This window comes from Corvus moneduloides, chromosome 28, assembly GCF_009650955.1.
Source record: "Corvus moneduloides isolate bCorMon1 chromosome 28, bCorMon1.pri, whole genome shotgun sequence".
NCBI classification, from domain to species: domain Eukaryota; kingdom Metazoa; phylum Chordata; class Aves; order Passeriformes; family Corvidae; genus Corvus; species Corvus moneduloides.
The window spans coordinates 3,982,867-4,004,703 of NC_045503.1; the positions used below are offsets into that span (position 1 = coordinate 3,982,867).

General features: G+C 51.8%; 1 protein-coding gene across 1 annotated transcript; it reads right to left on the bottom strand.

Annotated features, from left to right (window-relative positions):
- Positions 1-1,923: 1,923 nt before the first annotated feature.
- Positions 1,924-20,234, bottom strand: GATAD2A (GATA zinc finger domain containing 2A; the record flags this gene model as incomplete). The annotated part of the gene is made up of 9 exons (XM_032092356.1): positions 1,924-5,875; positions 7,325-7,508; positions 8,429-8,718; positions 11,441-11,720; positions 12,648-12,815; positions 14,226-14,357; positions 17,467-17,556; positions 18,440-18,571; positions 20,028-20,234. Coding segments are annotated over 9 exons (1,614 nt in total), but the record flags the coding sequence as incomplete, so codon positions are not given.
- Between the last annotated feature and the right edge of the window lie 1,603 nt (positions 20,235-21,837).

Here is a 21,837-nt window from a genome sequence, read left to right on the forward strand (position 1 = left end):
CCTCCTCCTCCTCCCAAATCCTCGGCAATTCCAGCTCCAAATCCGGGATTTACGGCGCCGAACGCGAGTTATTCCCACCCTGCATCCTCGGGGCTTTCGGCCATTCCCACAGGGATGGATCAACAGCCCGGAGCCAGGCGGGATCCAGCGCTTCCCTGGGATTGTCCCCCAGCCAGCGGGATCCATCGATTCCCTGGGATTGTCCCCCAGCCAACGGGATCCATCGATTCCTTGGGATCTTCTTCCCACCCAACGGGATCCATCGATTCCCTGGGATTGTCCCCCAGCCAACGAGATCCATCGATTCCTTGGGATCTTCTTCCCACCCAACGAGATCCATCGATTCCTTGGGATCTTCTTCCCACCCAACGAGATCCATCGATTCCTTGGGATCTTCTTCCCACCCAATGGGATCCAGCAATTCCTTGAGATTCTCTTCCCACCCAACGAGATCCATCAGTTTCTGGGATCACTTTCCCATCCAATGGGATCCATCAATTCCTTGGGATCATCCTCCCACCCACCAGGATCCTCTGATTCCTCGGGATCATCCTGCCCTCAGACCGGATCCAAGATTTCCCATCAATCCCACATTTCCTGCTGCACATGGAAAACCCCAAATCTCCTTCCTTTTCCCGTTTTTCCAAGCTGGGCTTTGCCTGGAGCAGGATCCATTCCCTGCTTCCCTCTTTTCCCAAACCTGCGGCTCCAGAGCCGTGATTCCACCCTTGGGGCCAAGGAGCAGGAATTAGGGACAATCCCATGGGAATTCCCGCGTGTCTGTGGCTGCTGAAGGCGCTCCAAGAACTCGGATTTTATCCGGAATTGGGGGGAAAAAAAATTCTGGGAATGTCCTCGGTCAGATTCACCATCAAATCCCGTTCTCATCCCAGCGGGAAGAGATCCAGCGGCTCCGGGAGTTCTCCTGGAACGGCCAGGGGAAATCCCAGGGGTATCCCGGTGGGGGAGCAGGAATTCCAGGTGGGAATGAAGAGGAGTCTGCATTCATGGATGTGCTCCGTCTGAATCCTGGGATGCGCCTCTGAGGATGCTGCATCCGTGAAATTCCAGGGAAAATCCACAGAAATGCCGGAATTGTTCGTTTTCTTTTCCCGGGGTTTGGTTTTTTTCGGGAAGAAACCTCGGCAGAGGAAGGAGCAGATCCGGCTTTGTCCCAGTGATCCACGAGATGCATCCCAACCCCCAAAATCCTGGGAATGAGAGGCGGATCCAGGCGTTTCTCCATTTGTTTATTGGCATTCCAATTCCAAGCCCCCCCCGTCCCGATACAGTTATTGATCAATTATCGATCCCGGATCCTTCTGCTGGGATTCGTTGGAATTACTGAGCTTTTTGGGATTTATTCCGGAATATTTTGAGTCACAAGAAGTCCAAGGAAAAAAATCCTGCCCTGTTCTCGCTCCTTCCCAAAGGAGAGGGAAAAATGAGCCAAACTTGGGGTTCTTTTCCCCCCCAAGATCTCCCTAAATTTCCTAAAATTCCAGCCCCTCCTGCAGCCCAAATTCCCAGTTTTCCATCCGGGACTGAACTTTGGGAATTCAATTCCAATTTTTCCCATCCCAAAAAAAAGGGATAATTGGCTGGGAGAATCCAGAGGCAACGGAATGGTTCCGGAAATGGGGATCAAAGCAGACACGGAATAAAACCCAACCCCAAATCCACGGGGATTTTGGATTTACCACGTTTTCTGCAGGAATGGCAGGTGCAGGAATCCCTGGAATATGAAAAATTTGGGAAATCACCTTTTCCCTGAGCCGGGAACTCTGAGGAAGAAGAGCCTTGGATAGAAAAAATTCCAACCCGATTTTGTTTAATTTCCCACCCCTCCCCTCCCCGTGGCGAAAAATCCAAATCCCGACCCTCCGGAATGAGAAATCCAAGAAAAACCACACGGCTGCCGAATTCCAAGGCGGGAATTTTCCAATGAAAATCCGGGGTTTTTTTTGTTTTTATTTCACAAGTTGCTAAAATCTAAAGTACAACGGCCGTTCCTCGTTCTCCACGGTGTCCTAGAAAATCCCGGCGGCTCCGAGCGGGAATTTTATGGCTTTAGGGACCCCCTGGATCCCTCTCCCCAGGAGAGGCAGGAGCCGGAGCCCCCCGGAATGCTCATGCAGAGAAGCTTGGGAAGAGCGGGAAAACGGGATCCGAGGGAGGAGGATCCCGAAGGATTTGTGGGAGTCGAAGGGTTGGGTGGTGTTCCCACAGATCCAAGAGATCTCAGGGATTCGGGAATTCCAAAAGCCTCAAGGATTTGGGAATCCCAAAAGGGATCCAGGAGATCTCAGGGATTCAGGAATTCCAAAGGGGAGCCAAGAGATCTCAGGGATTTGGGAATTCCAAAGGGGATCCAAGAGATCTCAGGGATTTGGGAATCCCAAAGGGGATCCAAAAGCCTCAAGGATTTGGGAATCCCAAAAATCTTGGGATTCAGGAATGAACCCAATGGGTCTGGAATTCCAAAGGGGATCCAAGAGATCTCAGGGATTTGGGAATTCCAAAAGCTTCAAGGATTTGGGAAGCCCAAAAATCTTGGGATTCAGGAATGAACCCAATGGGTTCGGAATTCCAAAGGGGATCCAAGAGATCTCAGGGATTCCAGAATTCCAAAAGCCTCAAGGATTTGGGAATCCCAAAAGGGATCCAAGAGATCTCAGAGATTCGGGAATCCTAAAGGGGATCCAAGAGATCTCAGGGATTCAGGAATTCCAGAGGTGATCCAACAGCCCTCAGGGCATCCCAAATTTCAGAGGGGATCCAAATGCCCTCAGGAATTCGGGAATCCCAAAGGGGATCCAAGAGACCTCAGAGAATCCAGAATTCCAAAGGGGATCCAGCAGCAGGATTAAACCCAAGATTTGTTCCCAATTTTGTGTCCAACCCCCCTCCTCTACCATTCCCAAACTTTTCCCCTCCAGGGCAGAATTCCACAATGGGAATTTTCCGATTGAGATTTTTTTTTCCCTGTTTTTTTCCCGTTTTTTTGTGGGGTTTTTTTTCCTGGAAAAAAGAGACCAGGAGGAGAGGGAAGAGGTTTGGAAAATCTGTATTGAAGAGTTGGAACAACTTTGCACCTGAACGATCCCAATCCCACAACTCCCATCAGAATATGGAACTGGGACTGCGAAGGAAAAGCCATTCCAGCATTCCAACGTGGAATCTTTTCCCAGATTTATCCCAAACTTGGCAGAAACATGGATGGAATAAACAAATCCTCCAAATTCCCAAGAACCACCAGGGAAAAACCACGTCAGAACTGGTCTGGATCCCAGGAGCCTCATTCCAGGTTGGGAATTTTGAGTTTCAGCCTCATTCCAGGTTGGATTTTGGGTTTTTCCAGCCTCATTCCATGCAGGATTTTCCTTTCCAAAGAAATCTCTCCCCCCTCCCTATCCCCCAAATATTTTTTTGCGGGATTTATTCTGAATTATCCATCAAAAAAAAAAAAAAATCAGGATGGAACATTTCGGAGTCTGGACACAGAGACTTGTTTGGAATTTTAATTCCAAATCCTTAAATTCAAGCATTCCCAATTATTTTAACGATCCAAGTTGGTTGGAATTCCAATTTCCAAGGGAATTACCGGAGCTGCTGGGATCCAAAAAGGTTTTGACGTCGTTTTTAGAACATCAAATCCTTTCTGCCCCTCTTTTATTCCCTGTTTTTTTTCCAGGAATCATCCAAAGCTGTTTCCCAACACCGGGAATAAATGATCCAGGTTTTCCCAAAAAAAAAAAAAAAAAAAAACAAAAAAAAAAACAAAAAAAAAAAAAAAGAAGTTTGGGATTTAATTGGAGGAGTTTTGTTGGGATTTTTTTTTTTTTTGGGAATAAATGAACTTTTTCCAGGTGGTCGAACAGAGATCAAACGTTGGCATCCATAAGGAAAAAAAACCAGGAGAGGAAAAACAACCCCCTCCCCCCCCAAAACCAACCCCAAAAAATTCCACATGGGAAAGGAACGGCAACTTTTCCATACAATTAAATGGAAGAAGCAAATCCACTTCATCCCTCTGTCCACATCTCCCAATCCAAGCTTGGAATGAAAAGAAAACTCCAAATTCCAACCCGATTCCCACCCATCTGAGCTCTTCACATCCCTCCGGAAAACACACCAAAATCCGCATCCAGGTGGGAATTCCGGGGGTTTTTATCCAGCAGTTTGGAAAAGGAGGGGGGGGGGGTGGTTCCTAAGCTAAATCCCTAAATATTGATATCCACACGCCGGGAAAAGTGGGAAGAAGGAGGAGTTTTGTCACTCGGCAGCGCTCGGATCCGAGGGGGATGATCCCTAAGGAATTCTTGGCTTCAAGTTTCGATCTCCCAGCGATTCCTAAGAAAATAAATCCGGCTTTTCCTGAATTTCCCCCCCCCTCCCTTCCCCGTTTTTTTTTTTATATATAGATCTCTAGATTATATATATTTATAATTTCCCAAAGAATTCTCATCGGCGCTTTGCCCAGCGCTGATCCGCGACACGAGGAGTAAGGCATGGAATTCTGCCCCTTGGATTCGTCTGGAATTCGGGAAGAAGCCCAGGGAAGAAGAGGATGAGAAACCAAAATAAAACCAAACTGGCCCCGGCTGGATTTTGGGTTGAACCTCCGGAATTCCCAAAAAACCGATGGAAAGCTCCATCCAAAATGGGAGAGTGATGGATACAGGAGCATGCTTGGGATGCCTGGGAGAACTCGAATCACGGAGGGAAGGATTGGAAACGGCCGGAATTCCCAGTGGGAATCGGGAATCGCTTCCAATCCTCCCTGCTTGCATCAGCTTCTGGAATTCCTATAATTTTGGGTAATATCCCTCAAAAGAACAACAAAAGAGGAGAAATAAAAACCAACCAACCCTCCCAAAGGAAAAGAAAAAAATTCCCAAACAGTTCCGCTTTGGAGTCTCTGGGAACGTCGGGAAGGCCCAACTCCGCTGGATGAGAAAGAACCAAGGTGGTTTTTGTCTATCAGTAACTGCAAGGTTTTTAAACTACCAACGGTTCCAAAGTCTATTCCAAACAGAATCCAACAAAAAAGTGGGAGGCTCCCGCAGCACTTCCCACCTCCCAGCCAAGTTTTGGGGCGGCAGCCAATCCCTAAGGAAAAAGAAAACCAAACCATACTCAACTGGAGTCGGGAATTTGCACTTATTTCTCGGCAGCGGCGGCGGCGGCATCGTCGGATTTTTGGGAATATCGGGATGTGCTCCCTGCCTTCCCGGCTGGAGGAGGGGCAGGGCAAAGGAGCAGCCATGAACTCGGCTCACTAAATGCAGGATGGGGCTGGAATTCTGGAATTCCTCTCTCCACGACCCAAAATTGCGGAGCGCGCTCCGGCGTTCCCGGCAAAAGGTTCGGCGACGCCGCCGAAGGCAGAGAGGAGGCGCTGAGTCCTTTTTGTGCTGGTGCCAAAAAAATCCAGAACTAAATACAGAAAAAGCCAAAAAAAAACCAAAAAAAAAACAAAAAAAACCCAACAAAAAATTGAAGGAATTCTTCCCCCTTCCCTGCCAGCTTCCATGAAAATCTGGGAGCCAAAAGGAGCCGGGGCTCGGCCACCCCTACACGTGGTCACTTCTCCCGGCAGGGACGGCGGCGCTCGCTGGGATGAGGAGTGGTCTTCTTGCATCCTAGAAAGCCTGGGGCGTTATCCAGCTGGGATTAAAGCAGATTCCACGGAAGTGTGGTAGAAAAAGGATGGCAGAGCCAGGAAAAGTTCTCCCTCGGCATTATTTCCACGTGGCCGACTGTGGGATGGAGCGGGGCGGGATCATATCCAGGAGATACTCGCGCTGCCGATCCACGGCCGAGGCCGATTTGTGCACGGCCAAACCGGGGCTGACGAAGGGCAAGGCCCCACCTGGGGGGGAAAAAAAGGGAATTGTGGAGTCATGGAATGGCATGGGAATGAGGGGAACGAGCGCTAAAAACACACGGAAAAGCGGGATTGAAGTGTGGATTATCCCGATGGGCGGCGCCGGGATTTGGCGCCTTCAGGATGCATCCCAACCAACAGGAGAAAAATTTGAGGATCGAAACTCAGGATTTGAGCACTCTGGGATGGAATTGTATTTGAAGTGATGGATGAAGCTGTTGGGAATAAAAGAATCCTAAGAAATCCATCAAGAAAGTTCACAAAAGATCCGGAGTTTCCTTCCTGGGAATCCTGATTTTCCTTTAGGAAAACAAATGGATCTTCTCAAGTCACCTTCTTCTATGGAAAATAGAGGAATGTTTGGATTGGAATTGATCACTTGGACTTGTTTCCAGGAACAGCTTTAGGGATTTCAAATCCTGAGAAATCCTGATGGGAATTTGAAATATTCCAGCGGGAATTTGAATGGGGAATGTGCTGGAGGCAAAACTATTGATTTATTGGATGGTGCTCCCAGCGAAGAGGAAAAATCAGTCAAAAATGAAAGAATTTGGTTAAAATTCCCAGAAATGAAGGAAAAATTCCTGCAGGGTGGTGCTGGATGTGGATATGGATTCAGGGATCAACAATCCGACTCTAAATCCATTCAGTTTAGTTAAAAATGGGGGAAACAGGAATTTTTAATCGCTTTTACTTCCTGAAGGCAACATTTGATGAGGCCAAACTTCACCTACACCACGTGGGGACAACGATTTTAGGAGCAAATCCTTGATATTATTGGGATTTAGGGCAGGAGATCCCATAGGGAATGAAATCCCAACTTTAAATCCATTAACTTGAATTATAAATGGATAAATCTGGAATTTTTAATTGATTTTACCTCCTGAAGGCACCGTTTGATGAGGACAAACCCCATCAAAACCAAGTGGTGACAACAATTTTAAGACCCAATTTTCAGTATCATCATTTTTTCCATGCAGGAAATCCCACAGGGAATGAAATCCCAACTTTAAATCCATTAACTTGAATCCCAAATGGATAAAGCAGGAATTTTGATTTGATTTCATCCCTTGGTGGCATTTTTTGATGAAACCAAATCCCACCAAAACCAAGGGGTGACAACAATTTTAAGAGCGAGACAACCTTGATGTTATTGGAATTCCACGCCAGAAATCCCACAGGGAATGAAATCCCAGCTTTCAATCCATTCAGTTTAATTCCAAATGGATAAAGCAGGAATTTTGAGTGGATTTTACCTCCTGAAGGCACCGTTCCATGAGGACAAACCCCACCAACACCAAGCGATGACAACAACTTAAACCTCAACTCCTCGGCATCGCTGTTTCTTTTTCCCCCCCCCCAAGGATTCCCACCCAAAAACTGGGAATGTTGGGCAGCGATCCCAAGGAAAAGAGGCTTCCCAGGATCCTGTACCTGTGTTGATGGGATTTTTCTTCCAGGAGGCCGTGCTGCCCTTGTTGCCGGATCTCTCCACGTGTTTTCCGGGCCGGCTCCCGAGGGTGGCGGTGGCCGAAGAGCTCTGGAGCTTGGGGGAGGGGCTGAAGGCGTGCAGGACCCCTCGGGAAGCTCCGGCACCTCGGGACATCTGGCTGGAACTCTGGCAGGACACAGGGACAAGGGGCTAAATCTGGGATGTAGCACCAGTTTGAGGGGATAAAAAATTCCAAGGGGTTTTTCTGTGGCGAGCAAGGATTTGGGGGTTTTTTTTTTTTTTGGTGGGTTGGGATGAGTTCGGAGGTTCCTTCCAACACAAAGCAGGCTGGGATTCTGGGATTTGTGCTCCTGGGATGAGGAATTGCAATCGACTGCAAAGCAGCAAGAAAAGGGATTCTGATTTAGGGCAATTTAATGTTTTGGTGCTGGAGCTGCTCTTCCCATTTGGAATGTGTCCAGAGAAGGACATGGAATTATCACTGGGTTGGAGCCCCTCTGGAGCCAGGGTGGAGAGCTGGGGGTGCTCAGCTGGAGAGGAGAAGCTCCAGGGAGAGCTCAGAGCCCCTTGCAGGGCCTAAAGGGGCTCCAGGAGAGCTGCAGAGGGACTGGGGACAAGGGCTGGAGGGACAGGACACAGGGAATGGCTTTGAACTGGAAAAGGAGAGATTTGGGTGGGATATCGGGAAGGAATTCCTGCCTGTGAGAGTGGTGAGGGAATGGGATGGAATTCCCAGAGAAGCTGTGGCTGCCCCTGGATCCATGGAAGTGTCCAAGGCCAGGTTGGATGGGGCTTGGAGCAGCCTGGAAGGTGGGATTAGAGGATCTTTGGGGGCTGGAACCGAATGTTATTTTTGGGATGGGATTGGTGGATTGGATGATCTTTGAGGGCTGGACTGGATGATCTTTGGGATTGGATGATTTTTGGGATGGGATAACCTTTAGAGCATGGGAGGGCACCTATGATCCATCCCACCTTAAACCCAACCTGAGGGACAAATTCCCCAGGCTACACCTCAACCCTTGGGACAATTCCAAGCATTTTTCCCTCTGGAAAACATGGATCTGCTGGGGGTGGGTCCTCACCTGCTTGAGCGCGTGGTGCTGCCCCACGGGCTCGGCCTTGGGCTGCCCGGGGGGGGCCGTTTGCTGCAGGATCCTCTGCTCGATCTCCTGCTCCTGCTGCAGGGCCTTGACGAAGGCGGCCTTGAGCCGGTTCGTGTGCTCGGCCTTCAGGGCCTTCTTCTGGTTGGAGGCCATGCAGGTCTCGCACATGATGGTGCCGTTCTTCTCCTCCCGCCAGCGGCACGTGAAGTCCGTGTGGCACTGGGCACACAGGTAGGGCTCCCGGCAGGACACGGCCACCGCCACCTTCCCTGAGGGGACAAACATGGTGGCTCGGCCTTCCCGCCTAGAACAGGCCTGCGAGAGCTCAAAGCAGCTTCAAAGTTAAGGCAAAACTCCTAAAAAATAACCAATCTGCCCTTAAATGTCCTCATCTGAGGCCTTTGTATGCTTAGGTTTGTGTGAGGTTTAAATTATTTCTCTTAAGGACACAGGTAGGGCTCCTGACAGGACATGGCCACCGCCACCTTTCCTGAGGGGACAAACATGGTGGGTCAGACCCAGCACGGCCCTCTGTGAGGGACAAACACCTGGGATCGGCCCCAGGGCCACATTCCATGAGGGACAAACACCTGGGATCGGCCTCAGGGCCACCTTCCATGAGGGACAAACACCTGGGATCGGCCCCAGGGCCACCTTCCATGAGGGACAAACACCTGGGATCGGCCCCAGAGTCACCTTCCATGAGGGACAAACACCTGGGATCGGCCTCACTGCCACCTTCCATGAGGGACAAACACCTGGGATCGGCCCCAGAGTCACCTTCCATGAGGGACAAACACCTGGGATCAGCCCCAGAGTCACCTTCCATGAGGGACGAACACCTGGGATCAGCCCCAGGGCCACCTTCCATGAGGGACAAACACCTGGGATCAGCCCCAGAGTCACCTTCCATGAGGGACAAACACCTGGGATCAGCCCCAGGGCCACCTTCCATGAGGGACAAACACCTGGGATCAGCCGCAGGGCCACATTCCATGAGGGACAAACACCTGGGATCGGCCCCAGGGCCACCTTCCATGAGGGACAAACACCTGGGATCGGCCTCACTGCCACATTCTATGAGGGACAAACACCTGGGATCGGCCCCAGAGTCACCTTCCATGAGGGACAAACACCTGGGATCAGCCCCAGAGTCACCTTCCATGAGGGACAAACACCTGGGATCGGCCCCAGGGCCACCTTCCATGAGGGACAAACACCTGGGATCGGCCCCAGGGCCACCTTCCATGAGGGACAAACACCTGGGATCGGCCTCACTGCCACCTTCCATGAGGGACAAACACCTGGGATCGGCCCCAGAGTCACCTTCCATGAGGGACAAACACCTGGGATCAGCCCCAGAGTCACCTTCCATGAGGGACAAACACCTGGGATCAGCCCCAGAGTCACCTTCCATGAGGGATAAACACCTGGGATCGGCCCCAGGGCCACCTTCCATGAGGGACAAACACCTGGGATCAGCCCCAGAGTCACCTTCCATGAGGGACGAACACCTGGGATCGGCCTCATTGCCACCTTCCATGAGGGACAAACACCTGGGATCGGCCCCAGAGTCACCTTCCATGAGGGACAAACACCTGGGATCGGCCCCAGGGCCACCTTCCATGAGGGACAAACACCTGGGATCAGCCCCAGAGTCACCTTCCATGAGGGACAAACACCTGGGATCAGCCCCAGAGTCACCTTCCATGAGGGACAAACACCTGGGATCGGCCCCAGGGCCACCTTCCCTGAGGGACGAACACCTGGGATCGGCCTCACTGCCACCTTCCATGAGGGACAAACACCTGGGATCGGCCCCAGAGTCACCTTCCATGAGGGACAAACACCTGGGATCGGCCCCAGGGCCACCTTCCATGAGGGACAAACACCTGGGATCGGCCCCAGGGCCACCTTCCATGAGGGACAAACACCTGGGATTGGCCCCAGAGTCACCTTCCCTGAGGGACGAACACCTGGGATCAGCCCCAGAGTCACCTTCCCTGAGGGACGAACACCTGGGATCGGCCTCACTGCCACCTTCCATGAGGGACAAACACCTGGGATCGGCCCCAGAGTCACCTTCCATGAGGGACAAACACCTCGGATCGGCCTCACTGCCACATTCCATGAGGGACAAACACCTGGGATCAGCCCCAGGGCCACCTTCCATGAGGGACAAACACCTGGGATCAGCCCCAGGGCCACCTTCCATGAGGGACGAACACCTGGGATCAGCCCCAGAGTCACCTTCCATGAGGGACAAACACCTGGGATCGGCCCCAGGGCCACCTTCCATGAGGGACAAACACCTGGGATCAACCCCAGGGCCACCTTCCATGAGGGACAAATATGGCGGCTCAGCCTTCCCATCCAGAACAGGCCTGAAGAAGCTCCAAATCGACTCAAAATTTATTCAAAATCCACAAAAAAATGACCCTTCCACCCCTTAAATCTTCTCAGCTGAGCCTTTTGTGTGCTTAGCTTTGTATGAGCTTTAAATTCTGTATTTCTATGAAGTTTAAATTCTGTCTTTCTGTGAGCTTTAAATTCTGTCTTTCTCTGAGGTTTAACTTATTTCTCCAAGGCTTAAACCCTGTATTTCTGTGAACTTTAAATTATTTCTGTGAGGTTTAAATTTGGTATTTCTCTGAGGTTTAAACTCTTTCTCTGAGCTTTAAATTATTTCTGTGAGGTTTAAACTCTGTATTTCTCTGAGGTTTAAATTCTGTATTTCTCCAAGGCTTAAACTCTGTATTTCTCTGAGGTTTTAATGATTTCTGTGAGGTTTAAACTCTGTATTTCTGTGAAGTTTAAACTCGGAGGTTAAACCCTCTCTTTCTCTGAGGTTTAAACTCTATTTCTCCAAGGCTTAAATTCTTTCTCTGAGCTTTAACTTTTTTCCCCAAGGCTTAACTCCTGCATTTCCGGGAGCTTTAAACGATTCCTGCCACGTTTCAATCCCATCTTTGACCATTCCCATGGGCTCACCTTGGGTTTCCAGCAGGTTCTGCACGACCTCCTCCAACCCCACCAGATAAATGAACTCGTTGTTGGCGGCGCTGGGCAGGAAATTCATCTCCGGGGCCGGAGGTTTGGGAGGAGGGATCTCCAGGAGCGTCTTTTCCAGCTGTTTCCGAAGGGCCAGCTTGGCAGCGGCCTGGCGGCTGCCCGGGGACTCCCCGGTGCCACCCAGGGACGTGGCACCCGCCGGGGTGGCACCGGCCTGGCCCGATGGCACCGCCGAGCCTTTCAGGGACGTGGGGGATGCCTGGGGAGAGACCGGGAATGGACTGAACGTGGGATCAGCGGGAATCAGGGCTAGGGGGTGGGAAAGGCCAGGGAATGGGTCAGGTGGGTGGGTTCCGTATGGGATCGGCGGGAATCTCTGGGGGTGGGTTCCACATGGGAGGATTGGAGGATCTTTGGGACTGGAGGATCTTTGGAACTGGAGGGTCTTTGGGATTGGAGGGTCTTTGGGACTGGAGGATCTCTGGGACTGGAGGAGCTCTGGGAGTGGAGGATCTTTGGGACTGGAGGATCTTTGGGATTGGAGGATCTTTGGGATTGGAGGATCTCTGGGACTGGAGGGTCTTTGGGACTGGAGGATCTTTGGGATTGGAGGATCTTTTGGACTGGAGGATCTTTGGAACTGGAGGATCTTTGGAACTGGAGGATCTTTGGGATTGGAAGATCTTTGAGGGGTGGAATTGAAGGATCTTTGGGATTGAAGGCTCTTTTTGGTTGGGATTGGAGGATCTTCGGGATTGGAGAATCTTTGGGATTGGAGGATCTTTGGGACTGGAGGATCTCTGGGATTGGAGGATCTTTGGAACTGGAGGATCTCTGGGATTGGAAGATCTTTGAGGGGTGGAATTGGATGATCTTTGGGATTGAAGGCTCTTTTTCGTTGGCATTGGAGGATCTTTGGGATTGGAGGATCTCTGGGATTGGAGGATCTTTGGAACTGGAGCATCTCTGGGATTGGATGATCCTTGGGATCGGAGGATCTTTGGCAGCCAGAACCGCCTGCCCCATCCCTGCCAGCCTCAACTCCAACCTGGACGCCGCTTGGAACAACCGGAAAGAGCGGGACAAAAGCGGGACAAGAGCGGGATAACACAACCCTGCCATTCCCACCCCATCCCACCCCATCCCACCGCTTCCCTCCCGGCCGGGGAATCCCGGGAATGCCAACCTGCGGGATGTTGACGAGCAGGCTGGTGTTGGGCACGTTGGCCACGCGGATGAGGCCCTGCTGGATGATCCGCTGGCCCTGGATCTGCACGCTGGGCACGGAGGCGCGCGGGGCCAGCAGCAGGGGAGGGGGGCCCGTGCTCGAGTGCTGCCGGATCGTGTGGATTTGCTGGGAAAACACGGGAAAAGGGGCTTGGGAATCCATGGGGAAGGAGCAAGGCACGAAGGCAAAACAAAAATATCCCTGGAAAAGCACCCCTGGAATGTTCTTCCCTTTCCCTCCATCCAAATAGAACCACAGGATGAGGGATGCTCTGAGCATTCCAACCCCAACATTGCCAAGTTTTCTGAGTCCTGAGTGCTGCTGGATCGTGTGGATTTGCTGGGAAAACACGGAAAAGGGGGTTGGGAATCTGTGGAGAAATGGGAAGGAGCAAGGCACGAAGGCAAAAAAAAAAATCCATGGAAAAACACCCCTGGAATGTTCTTTACTTTCTCTCCATCATTCCCATTCCCTCCAAAATTATGGGACAAGGATCCCAGAGGCCACCACATTCCAGCTGGAAATTCCCAAGTTTCTGAGTGCTGCTGGATGGTGTGGATTTGCTGGGAACACATGGAAAAACACAGGGAGAGGTGGGAATCCAGTGGGATCACAGGGAAAACTGGGAAGGAGCAAGGCACAAACGCGAAAAAAATCCATGGAAAACCACCTGGAATGTTCTTCCCTTTCCCTCCATCCCAATAAAACCCTGGGAGGACAAGGGATGCTCTGAGCATTCCAGCCCCAAAATTCCCAAGTTTCTGAGTCCAGCTCCCGGAGTTTCCAGTTTCCTGTTCCATTTGAATTCCTTAGGGAAGTTATTCCTTGGGATGAGTTTTTCCCTCCTTACTCAGAGCAGGAGGAAAACAGAATTCCCAAACCTCCCCCTTCCCATCCTTCTGGCTCTGCAGGAGCTCAGAGCTCCAGAAGAAATCCTGGGTTTTTCCCTGGAATTCCATGGATGCAGGAATTTTGGGCTGGATCCAATTGGAATTTTCCTGCTCCTTCCCTGATGCCTCAGTTGGGTTTTCCAGGTGATCCAAGACTGATTCCAGTCAATCCCCTCATTCCAGCAGCTCTTATCCAACCCCAGGGCAGAAAATCAGGGAAAAAAGGGAATTTCACCATTGAAAAGTTGGGATTGATGGGATACAAAGGATAACGAGAGGGAAAAACATGGAAAAATCAGGGATTGGCTCCATTCCCTCCTCCCCAAGACAGAAAATCAGGGGAAAAAAGGGAATTTTATCATTGAAAAGTTGGGATTGATGGGATACAAAGGATAACGAGAGGGAAAAACATGGAAAAATCAGGGATTGGCTCCATTCCCTCTTCCTGCTCTCCCAAAAAAACCCCCGGCACCCGGAATGAGGCGCCCGAATCCCAATAATTACAGGAAAGAACATTCTCTTGGGAGCGCTGGAATAGCGCCGGGTATTTCAAGCAACCCCAGGAAGAAATCCTGGATTTTTTTTTCATGGATTGGGAATGAGAAAAGCTGGAAAAGGAGCTGGAAAAGGAGTGGGAAAAGCTCACCTGGGCCCCTCGGACCAGGGGGGGCATCACGATCTGGGGGCTCGGCTGCGTTCCCAGCTTGGAAGAGGCCGCTTGGCCCCCCCGGACCAAGGGAGGAGGGATCACAGTGCCAGGAATCCGGCTGGAAGAGGTCTGGAAAACAGGGAAAAGGCGTGATCCGGAGGTGGGAGAAAGGCTGGGAAGGATGGGAATGGGGCAGGGTGGGAATGGGGCGGGGGGGGCTGCGGTGGTGGGGAAAAAAGTGGTGGGAATGGGATAAAAATGGGGATAAAAGTGGTGGGAATGGGATAAAAATGGGGATAAAAGTGGTGGGAATGGGACAAAAATGGGAATAAAAGTGGTGGGAATGGATAAAAATGGTGGGAGTGGGATAAAAATGGGGATAAAAGTGGTGGGAATGGGATAAAAATGGGAATAAAAGTGGTGGGAATGGGACAAAAATGGGGATAAAAGTGGTGGGAATGGATAAAAATGGTGGGAGTGGGATAAAAATGGGGATAAAAGTGGTGGGAATGGGATAAAAAGGGGGATAAAAGTGATGGGAATGGATAAAAATGGTGGGAGTGGGATAAAAATGGGGATAAAAGTGGTGGGAATGGGATAAAAATGGGGATAAAAGTGATGGGAATGGACAAAAATGGGGATAAAAGTGGTGGGAATGGGACAAAAATGGGGATAAAAGTGATGGGAATGGATAAAAATGGTGGGAGTGGGATAAAAATGGGGATAAAAGTGATGGGAATGGACAAAAATGGGGATAAAAGTGGTGGGAATGGGATAAAAATGGGGATAAAAGTGATGGGAATGGGATAAAAATGGGGATAAAAGTGATGGGAATGGATAAAAATGGTGGGAATGGGATAAAAATGGGAATAAAAGTGATGGGAATGGATAAAAATTGGGATAAAAGTGGTGGGAATGGGATAAAAGTGGTGGGAATGGGACAAAAATTGGGATAAAAGTGGTGGGAATGGGACAAAAGTGGTGGGAATGGGACAAAAATTGGGATAAAAGTGGTGGGAATGGGACAAAAATGGGGATAAAAGTGGTGGGAATGGGACAAAAATGGGGATAAAAGTGATGGGAATGGATAAAAATGGTGGGAGTGGGATAAAAATGGGGATAAAAGTGATGGGAATGGATAAAAATGGGGATAAAAGTGGTGGGAATGGGATAAAAATGGGGATAAAAGTGATGGGAATGGGATAAAAATGGGGATAAAAGTGATGGGAATGGATAAAAATGGTGGGAATGGGATAAAAATGGGAATAAAAGTGATGGGAATGGATAAAAATTGGGATAAAAGTGGTGGGAATGGGATAAAAGTGGTGGGAATGGGACAAAAATTGGGATAAAAGTGGTGGGAATGGGACAAAAGTGGTGGGAATGGGACAAAAATTGGGATAAAAGTGGTGGGAATGGGACAAAAATGGGGATAAAAGTGGTGGGAATGGGATAAAAATGGGGATAAAAGTGGTGGGAATGGATAAAAATGGTGGGAATTGGATAAAAGTGGGGATAAAAGTGCTGGGAATGGGATAAAAATGGTGGGAATTGTGGGAATGGGATAAAAATGGGGATAAAAGTGGGGGGAATTGTGGGAACGGGGAGCGGAAGGGTTGGGATTCGTGGAGGGAAAGGAAAAGCAGGGAAAATAAAGCAGGAAGAAAGGCAAGCTTTGGGGAGAATCATGGAAGAGGAAAAAGGAAGGGAAAAAAGGGAGGAGGAAAGAAAAACTTCAGGGAAAATCACGGAAGAGGAAAAGGAATCCGGTAAAAGGAGTTTGGAAAAGCTGCTGCCCGAGGATTCCCGGCTCCAATCCCCAGAATTCCTCCTGGTGCTGGGGTGGGAGATTCCCAAAACTCCTTCACATCCCAATCCTGGGGTTTTCCAGAGGCTGCTCCCTGTCTTCCCTCCTTCCCAACCTCTGGGATAAGGAATCTCCCAGTTCCCGCAGGATTTGGGATGCCGGGAAGTTCGATCCCATTCCCACCCTCTGCAATCAGGGCTCGCTCAAGCCAAAGCCAATCCAGGTTCATTGGCCCCCAGTTCCACAGGATTCGTTGGGATAAGATGGATTTTCGGGATTGAGCTCCCACATTCCCTGGCTGAAGGTTTCCCTCCCGCTCCAGCTCCTCTGGAAGTGCTCCAAGTGCGCCTCTGGATTTGGGAATGGCTCCCAAAGGAAAGCAAATCCCTCCCTTTCCTCAGGCCTGGAATTCCAGGGGTTTTCCAAACCCTTTTCCAGGGGGAAATCCCTCGTGCTGGAGCAGTTTGGGAATTTGGTTCCCATTATCCCAAGGAGAAAAAAGCAGGAATGTTGTAAATCCCACAGCACGGCCCTGGATTCAGGGGATGATTGACAGCTGTCCATGGACTCGGGATCTGTCTTCCCTAAGGATTCCCAGGATTTCATTCAGCCTGGAATGGGATCTTTCCAAGCCCTCATCCAACATCACAGAGAATCCAGGGATTCCCTGAGCTCTTCCTGAGAGAATCCAGGGATTCCCTCACAGAGAATCCAGTGATTCCCTCAGCTTTTCCAGAAAGAATTCCTTGATTCCCTCAACTTTTCCAGAGAAAATCCTGTGATTCCCTCAGAGAGAATCCCAGGATTCCCTGACAGAGAATCCCATCATTCCCTCAGCCCTTCCAGAGAGAATCCAGGAATTCCCTCCCAAAGAATTCCGGGATTCCCTGAGCTTTTTCAGAGAGAATCCCGGGATTCCCTCAGCAATTCCAGAAAGAATCCTCTGGTTCCCTCACAGAGAATCCCGGGATTCCCTCAGCCCTTTCAAAGAGATTCCAGGGATTCCTTCAGCTTTTCCAGACAGGATCCAGCGATTCCCTCACAGAGAATCCTGGAATTCCCTGAGCTCTTCCAGAGAAAATCCCATGATTCCCGCACAGAGAATCCCAGTATTCCCTCAGCTCTTCCCGACAGGATCCTGGCATTCCCTGAGCTCTTCCTGAGAGAATCCTGGGATTCCCTCCAGAAAATCCCGGGATTCCCTCAGCAATTCCAGAGAGAATTCCCTGTCCTCCAATGGAATCACTCCCAGATTTACTCCAGGATGCCCAGCTGGAAAACAACCCCATGGAAATCCCATCCCAGTTTTCCTCCCGGCCCGTTATCCCTAGAAAACCTCCCGCTGGGATGCTGTGGGAGCTGGGGAATCCTGGCTCTGCTTTTCCCGGGATTTGCCGCTTTTCCCGGGCTCTTTTCCCGGCTCCCACTGACCTGGAGGGAAGTTTTCCCAGCGGGAACAGCCTGAGGGCCCCGCACCAAGGGCGGGGGCGTGGCCGCAGCGCTTCCAGAGGGGCCGGAGGGCTGGAAAAGGAAAAAGCGGAGAGAGAGCAGCGGGATAAGGCTGGAAAAGCGGGAATACAGAAAGCAGGGAATGCGCACAGCTCCGGCTCCTCAGGGATCGGCGGGAAAAATCCTCCAGGATGGCCTCCCCCTCCTCCCTCTTCCCGCTCTTCTCCACACGCAGGGAATTCGGGAATTAGCGGGAAAATGGGCACGGAGGCCACCTCAGCATTCCCGTAATTCCAGCGTGGGAAGTTTGGGAAAAATCCTTTGGATGTTTAGAAATTCAGGAGGAATTCCTGCCCCATCAGTCCACGGATTCCCAGCTCGGCGCTCGTTCCTGCGGAATTCCGTTCCCTGCAGAATTCAGGGATGCGGGGCCTTGTTGAGGTTTGATCCTGGAGCACTCGGAATTCCGGGAGAACAGCGGGAAAATGCCGGGAAAGGGGAGACGCCAGGGAGATAAAAAATCCTGGGAAAGGGGTTAAGGAATCCTGGGAAAGGGATTTAAAAATCCTGGGAAAAGGGTTGAAAAATCCTGGGAAGAGGGAGACAGCAGGGAGTTGAGAAATCCTGGGGAAAGGGGTCAAAAAATCCTGGGAAAGGGGTTGAAAAATCCAAGGAAAGGGGAGACAGCAGAGAGTTAAAAATCCTGGGAAAGGGGTTAAAAGAATCCCAGGAAAGGGGTTAAAAGAATCCCAGGAAAGGGGTTAAAAAATCCTGGAAAAAAGGGAGACCAAGAAGTTGAGAAATCTTGGGAAAGGGGAGAAATCAAGGAGTTCAAAATTCCCAAGAAAGGGAGACAGCAGGGAGATAAAAACCCCGGGAAAGGGGAGACAGCAGGGAGTTGAGAAATCCTGGGAAAGGGGTTGAAAACCGCCGGGAAAAGCGGGAATATCCCTACCTTGGGAGCCGGGGTCTCCTTCTGGATTTGGCTTTGCCGGAGCTTTTTCAGGAGCACCAACTTGGCCTCCTCCAGCCGCAGCTCCTCCTTCAGCTGCTTGATGAGCCGCTCCCGCTCCTCGGGGCTGCTCCGCTGGAAAGCCGGGAAAACGGGAAAGCAGGGATGGGGGAAGGGGCACACACAGAGGCACGGTGAGAATTCCCGGCTGGAATCGGATCCCGAGGGTCGGCGGCGCGAGGGAACGGGAATGGATGGAGCGGGGGAGGGAGTTCTGAGGGGGAATGGGGGGTTTTTCCGTTTAAAAAGTAGTGGGGGAGGTTAAATGGGGATAAATCTGGGATTTGGGAATTCAGAATTCCATTTGGAAGCTCGAAATTATGGAAAAATCCCAAGGTTGAGTCTGAATTCCCAGCTGGGATCGGCTCCTGGGTGTCACTGGCAGAAATAAATGGGAATGGATGGAGAAGGGAGGGAATTCTGAGGGGAAAATGTGGATTTTTCCATAAAAAATGAATGGGAAATGTTAAATGGGGTTAAATCCAGACTGCAAGAGGGATTTGGGAATTCAAAATTCCATTTGGAAGCTCGAAATTATGGAAAAATCCCAAGGTTGAGTCTGAATTCCCAGCTGGGATCGGCTCCTGGGTGTCACTGGCAGAAATAAATGGGAATGGATGGAGCTGGGAGGGAGTTTTGAGGGAAAATGCGGGGTTTAGGACATTTTCCAAAAAAAATATAAGTGGGAAAGGTTAAATGGGGATAAATCTGGGATTTGGGAATTCAAAAATTCCATTTGGAAGCTCAAAATTATGGAAAAATCCCAAATCTGATCCTGAACTAAAGAGCTTTGAGCACTGTGAGATTCCCAGCTGGAATTGCCAGTCACGAACAGATGGGAATGGATGGAGAAGGGAGGGAATTCTGAGGGGACAACGTGGATTTTTCCATAAAAAAATGAATGGGAAATGTTAAATGGGGATAAATCCAGATGGGCAAGGGATTTGGGAATTCAAAAATTCCATTTGGAAGCTTGAAATGGCAGGAAAATCCCAAGGTTGAGCCCGAATTCCTGGCTGGAATTGGCTCCTGGGTGTCACTGGCAGAAATAAATGGGAATGGATGGAGAAGGGAGGGAATTCTGAGGGGACAATGTGGATTTTTCCATAAAAAATGAATGGGAAAGGTTAAATGGGGCTAAATCCAGACTGCAAGAGGGATTTGGGAATTCAAAATTCCATTTGGAAGCTCGAAATTATGGAAAAATCCCAAGGTTGAGTCTGAATTCCTGGCTGGAATCGGCTCCTGGGTGTCACTGGCAGAAATAAATGGGAATGGATGGAGCTGGGAGGGAGTTTTGAGGGAAAATGCGGGGTAGGACATTTTCCATAAAAAAAAAAAGTGGGAAAGGTTAAATGAGGATAAATCTGGGGTTTCGAATTTGAGATTTTGGGATTTGAGAATTCATCAACTCCCGTTGGCGACCTCAAAATTACAGCAAAACCCCAAATCTGATCCTGATTCTGAGAGCACTGTGAGATTCCCAGCTGGAATTCCACCCTCGGATCCCAGGATGCGGGGCCGGACTCACCAGGAGGGCGTCGGCGCGGGGCTGCCCCGGGGGCTGCGTCAGGCCGGGGCCGGGGCCGCTCAGGCCGTTGAGGCGCGGGCTCGAGGGCTCCGTGTCCGACAGCACGATCACGTCCGGCGACGGCACCCGGCGCTCCCGCCGCACCTCCCTGAGGGACACGGAACGGCGGCAGTCAGGGAACGGCGGGAGGCAGGGAATGGCGGGAGGCAGGGAATGGCGGGAGACAGGGAATGGCAGGAGGCAGGGAATGGTGGGAGACAGGGAATGGCAGGAGGCAGGGAACAGTGGCAATGTGGGAATGCCCTCAGCCCTGTCCCAGCCCTGTCCCAGCTCTGTCCCAGCCCTGCCCCAGCCCTGTCCCAGCCCTATCCCAGCCCTGTCCCAGCCCTGTCCCAGCTCTGTCCCAGCCCTGTCCCAGCCCTGTCCCAGCTCTGTCCCAGCCCTGTCCCAGCCCTGTCCCAGCCCTGTCCCAGCTCTGTCCCAGCCCTGTCCCAGCCCTGTCCCAGCTCTGTCCCAGCCCTGTCCCAGCTCTGTCCCAGCCCTGTCCCAGCCCTATCCCAGCCCTGTCCCAGCTCTGTCCCAGCCCTGTCCCAGCTCTGTCCCAGCCCTGTCCCAGCTCTGTCCCAGCCCTGTCCCAGCTCTGTCCCAGCTCTATCCCAGCCCTATCCCAGCCCTGTCCCAGCTCTGTCCCAGCTCTATCCCAGCCCTGTCCCAGCCCTGTCCCAGCTCTGTCCCAGCCCTGTCCCAGCTCTGTCCCAGCCCTGCCCCAGCCCTGTCCCAGCTCTGTCCCAGCTCTGTCCCAGCCCTATCCCAGCCCTGTCCCAGCTCTGTCCCAGCCCTGTCCCAGCCCTGTCCCAGCCCTGTCCCAGCTCTGTCCCAGCCCTGTCCCAGCCCTGCCCCAGCTCTGTCCCAGCCCTATCCCAGCCCTGTCCCAGCTCTGTCCCAGCTCTGTCCCAGCCCTGTCCCAGCCCTGTCCCAGCTCTGTCCCAGCTCTATCCCAGCTCTGTCCCAGCCCTGTCCCAGCCCTGTCCCAGCCCTATCCCAGCCCTGTCCCAGCCCTGTCCCAGCCCTGTCCCAGCCCTATCCCAGCTCTGTCCCAGCCCTGCCCCAGCTCTGTCCCAGCCCTGTCCCAGCTCTATCCCAGCCCTGTCCCAGCCCTGTCCCAGCCCTGTCCCAGCCCTGTCCCAGCTCTGTCCCGGCCCTATCCCAGCCCTGTCCCAGCTCTGTCCCAGCCCTGTCCCAGCTCTGTCCCGGCCCTATCCCAGCCCTGTCCCAGCTCTGTCCCAGCCCTGTCCCAGCTCTGTCCCAGCTCTGTCCCAGCCCTGTCCCAGCTCTGTCCCAGCCCTGTCCCAGCCCTGTCCCAGCTCTGTCCCAGCCCTGTCCCAGCTCTGTCCCAGCCCTGCCCCAGCTCTGTCCCAGCCCTGTCCCAGCCCTGTCCCAGCCCTGTCCCAGCTCTGTCCCAGCTCTGTCCCAGCTCTGTCCCAGCCCTGCCCCATCCTGTCCAGCCCTGTCCCAGCCCTGTCCCAGCTCTGTCCCAGCCCTGTCCCAGCTCTGTCCCAGCTCTGTCCCAGCTCTGTCCCAGCTCTGTCCCAGCTCTGTCCCAGCCCTGCCCCAGCTCTGTCCCAGCCCTGTCCCAGCTCTATCCCAGCTCTATCCCAGCCCTGTCCCAGCTCTGTCCCAGCTCTGCCCCAGCCCTGTCCCAGCTCTGTCCCGGCCCTGTCCCAGCTCTGTCCCAGCTCTGCCCCAGCCCTGTCCCAGCCCTGTCCCAGCTCTGTCCCAGCTCTGTCCCAGCCCTGCCCCAGCCCTGTCC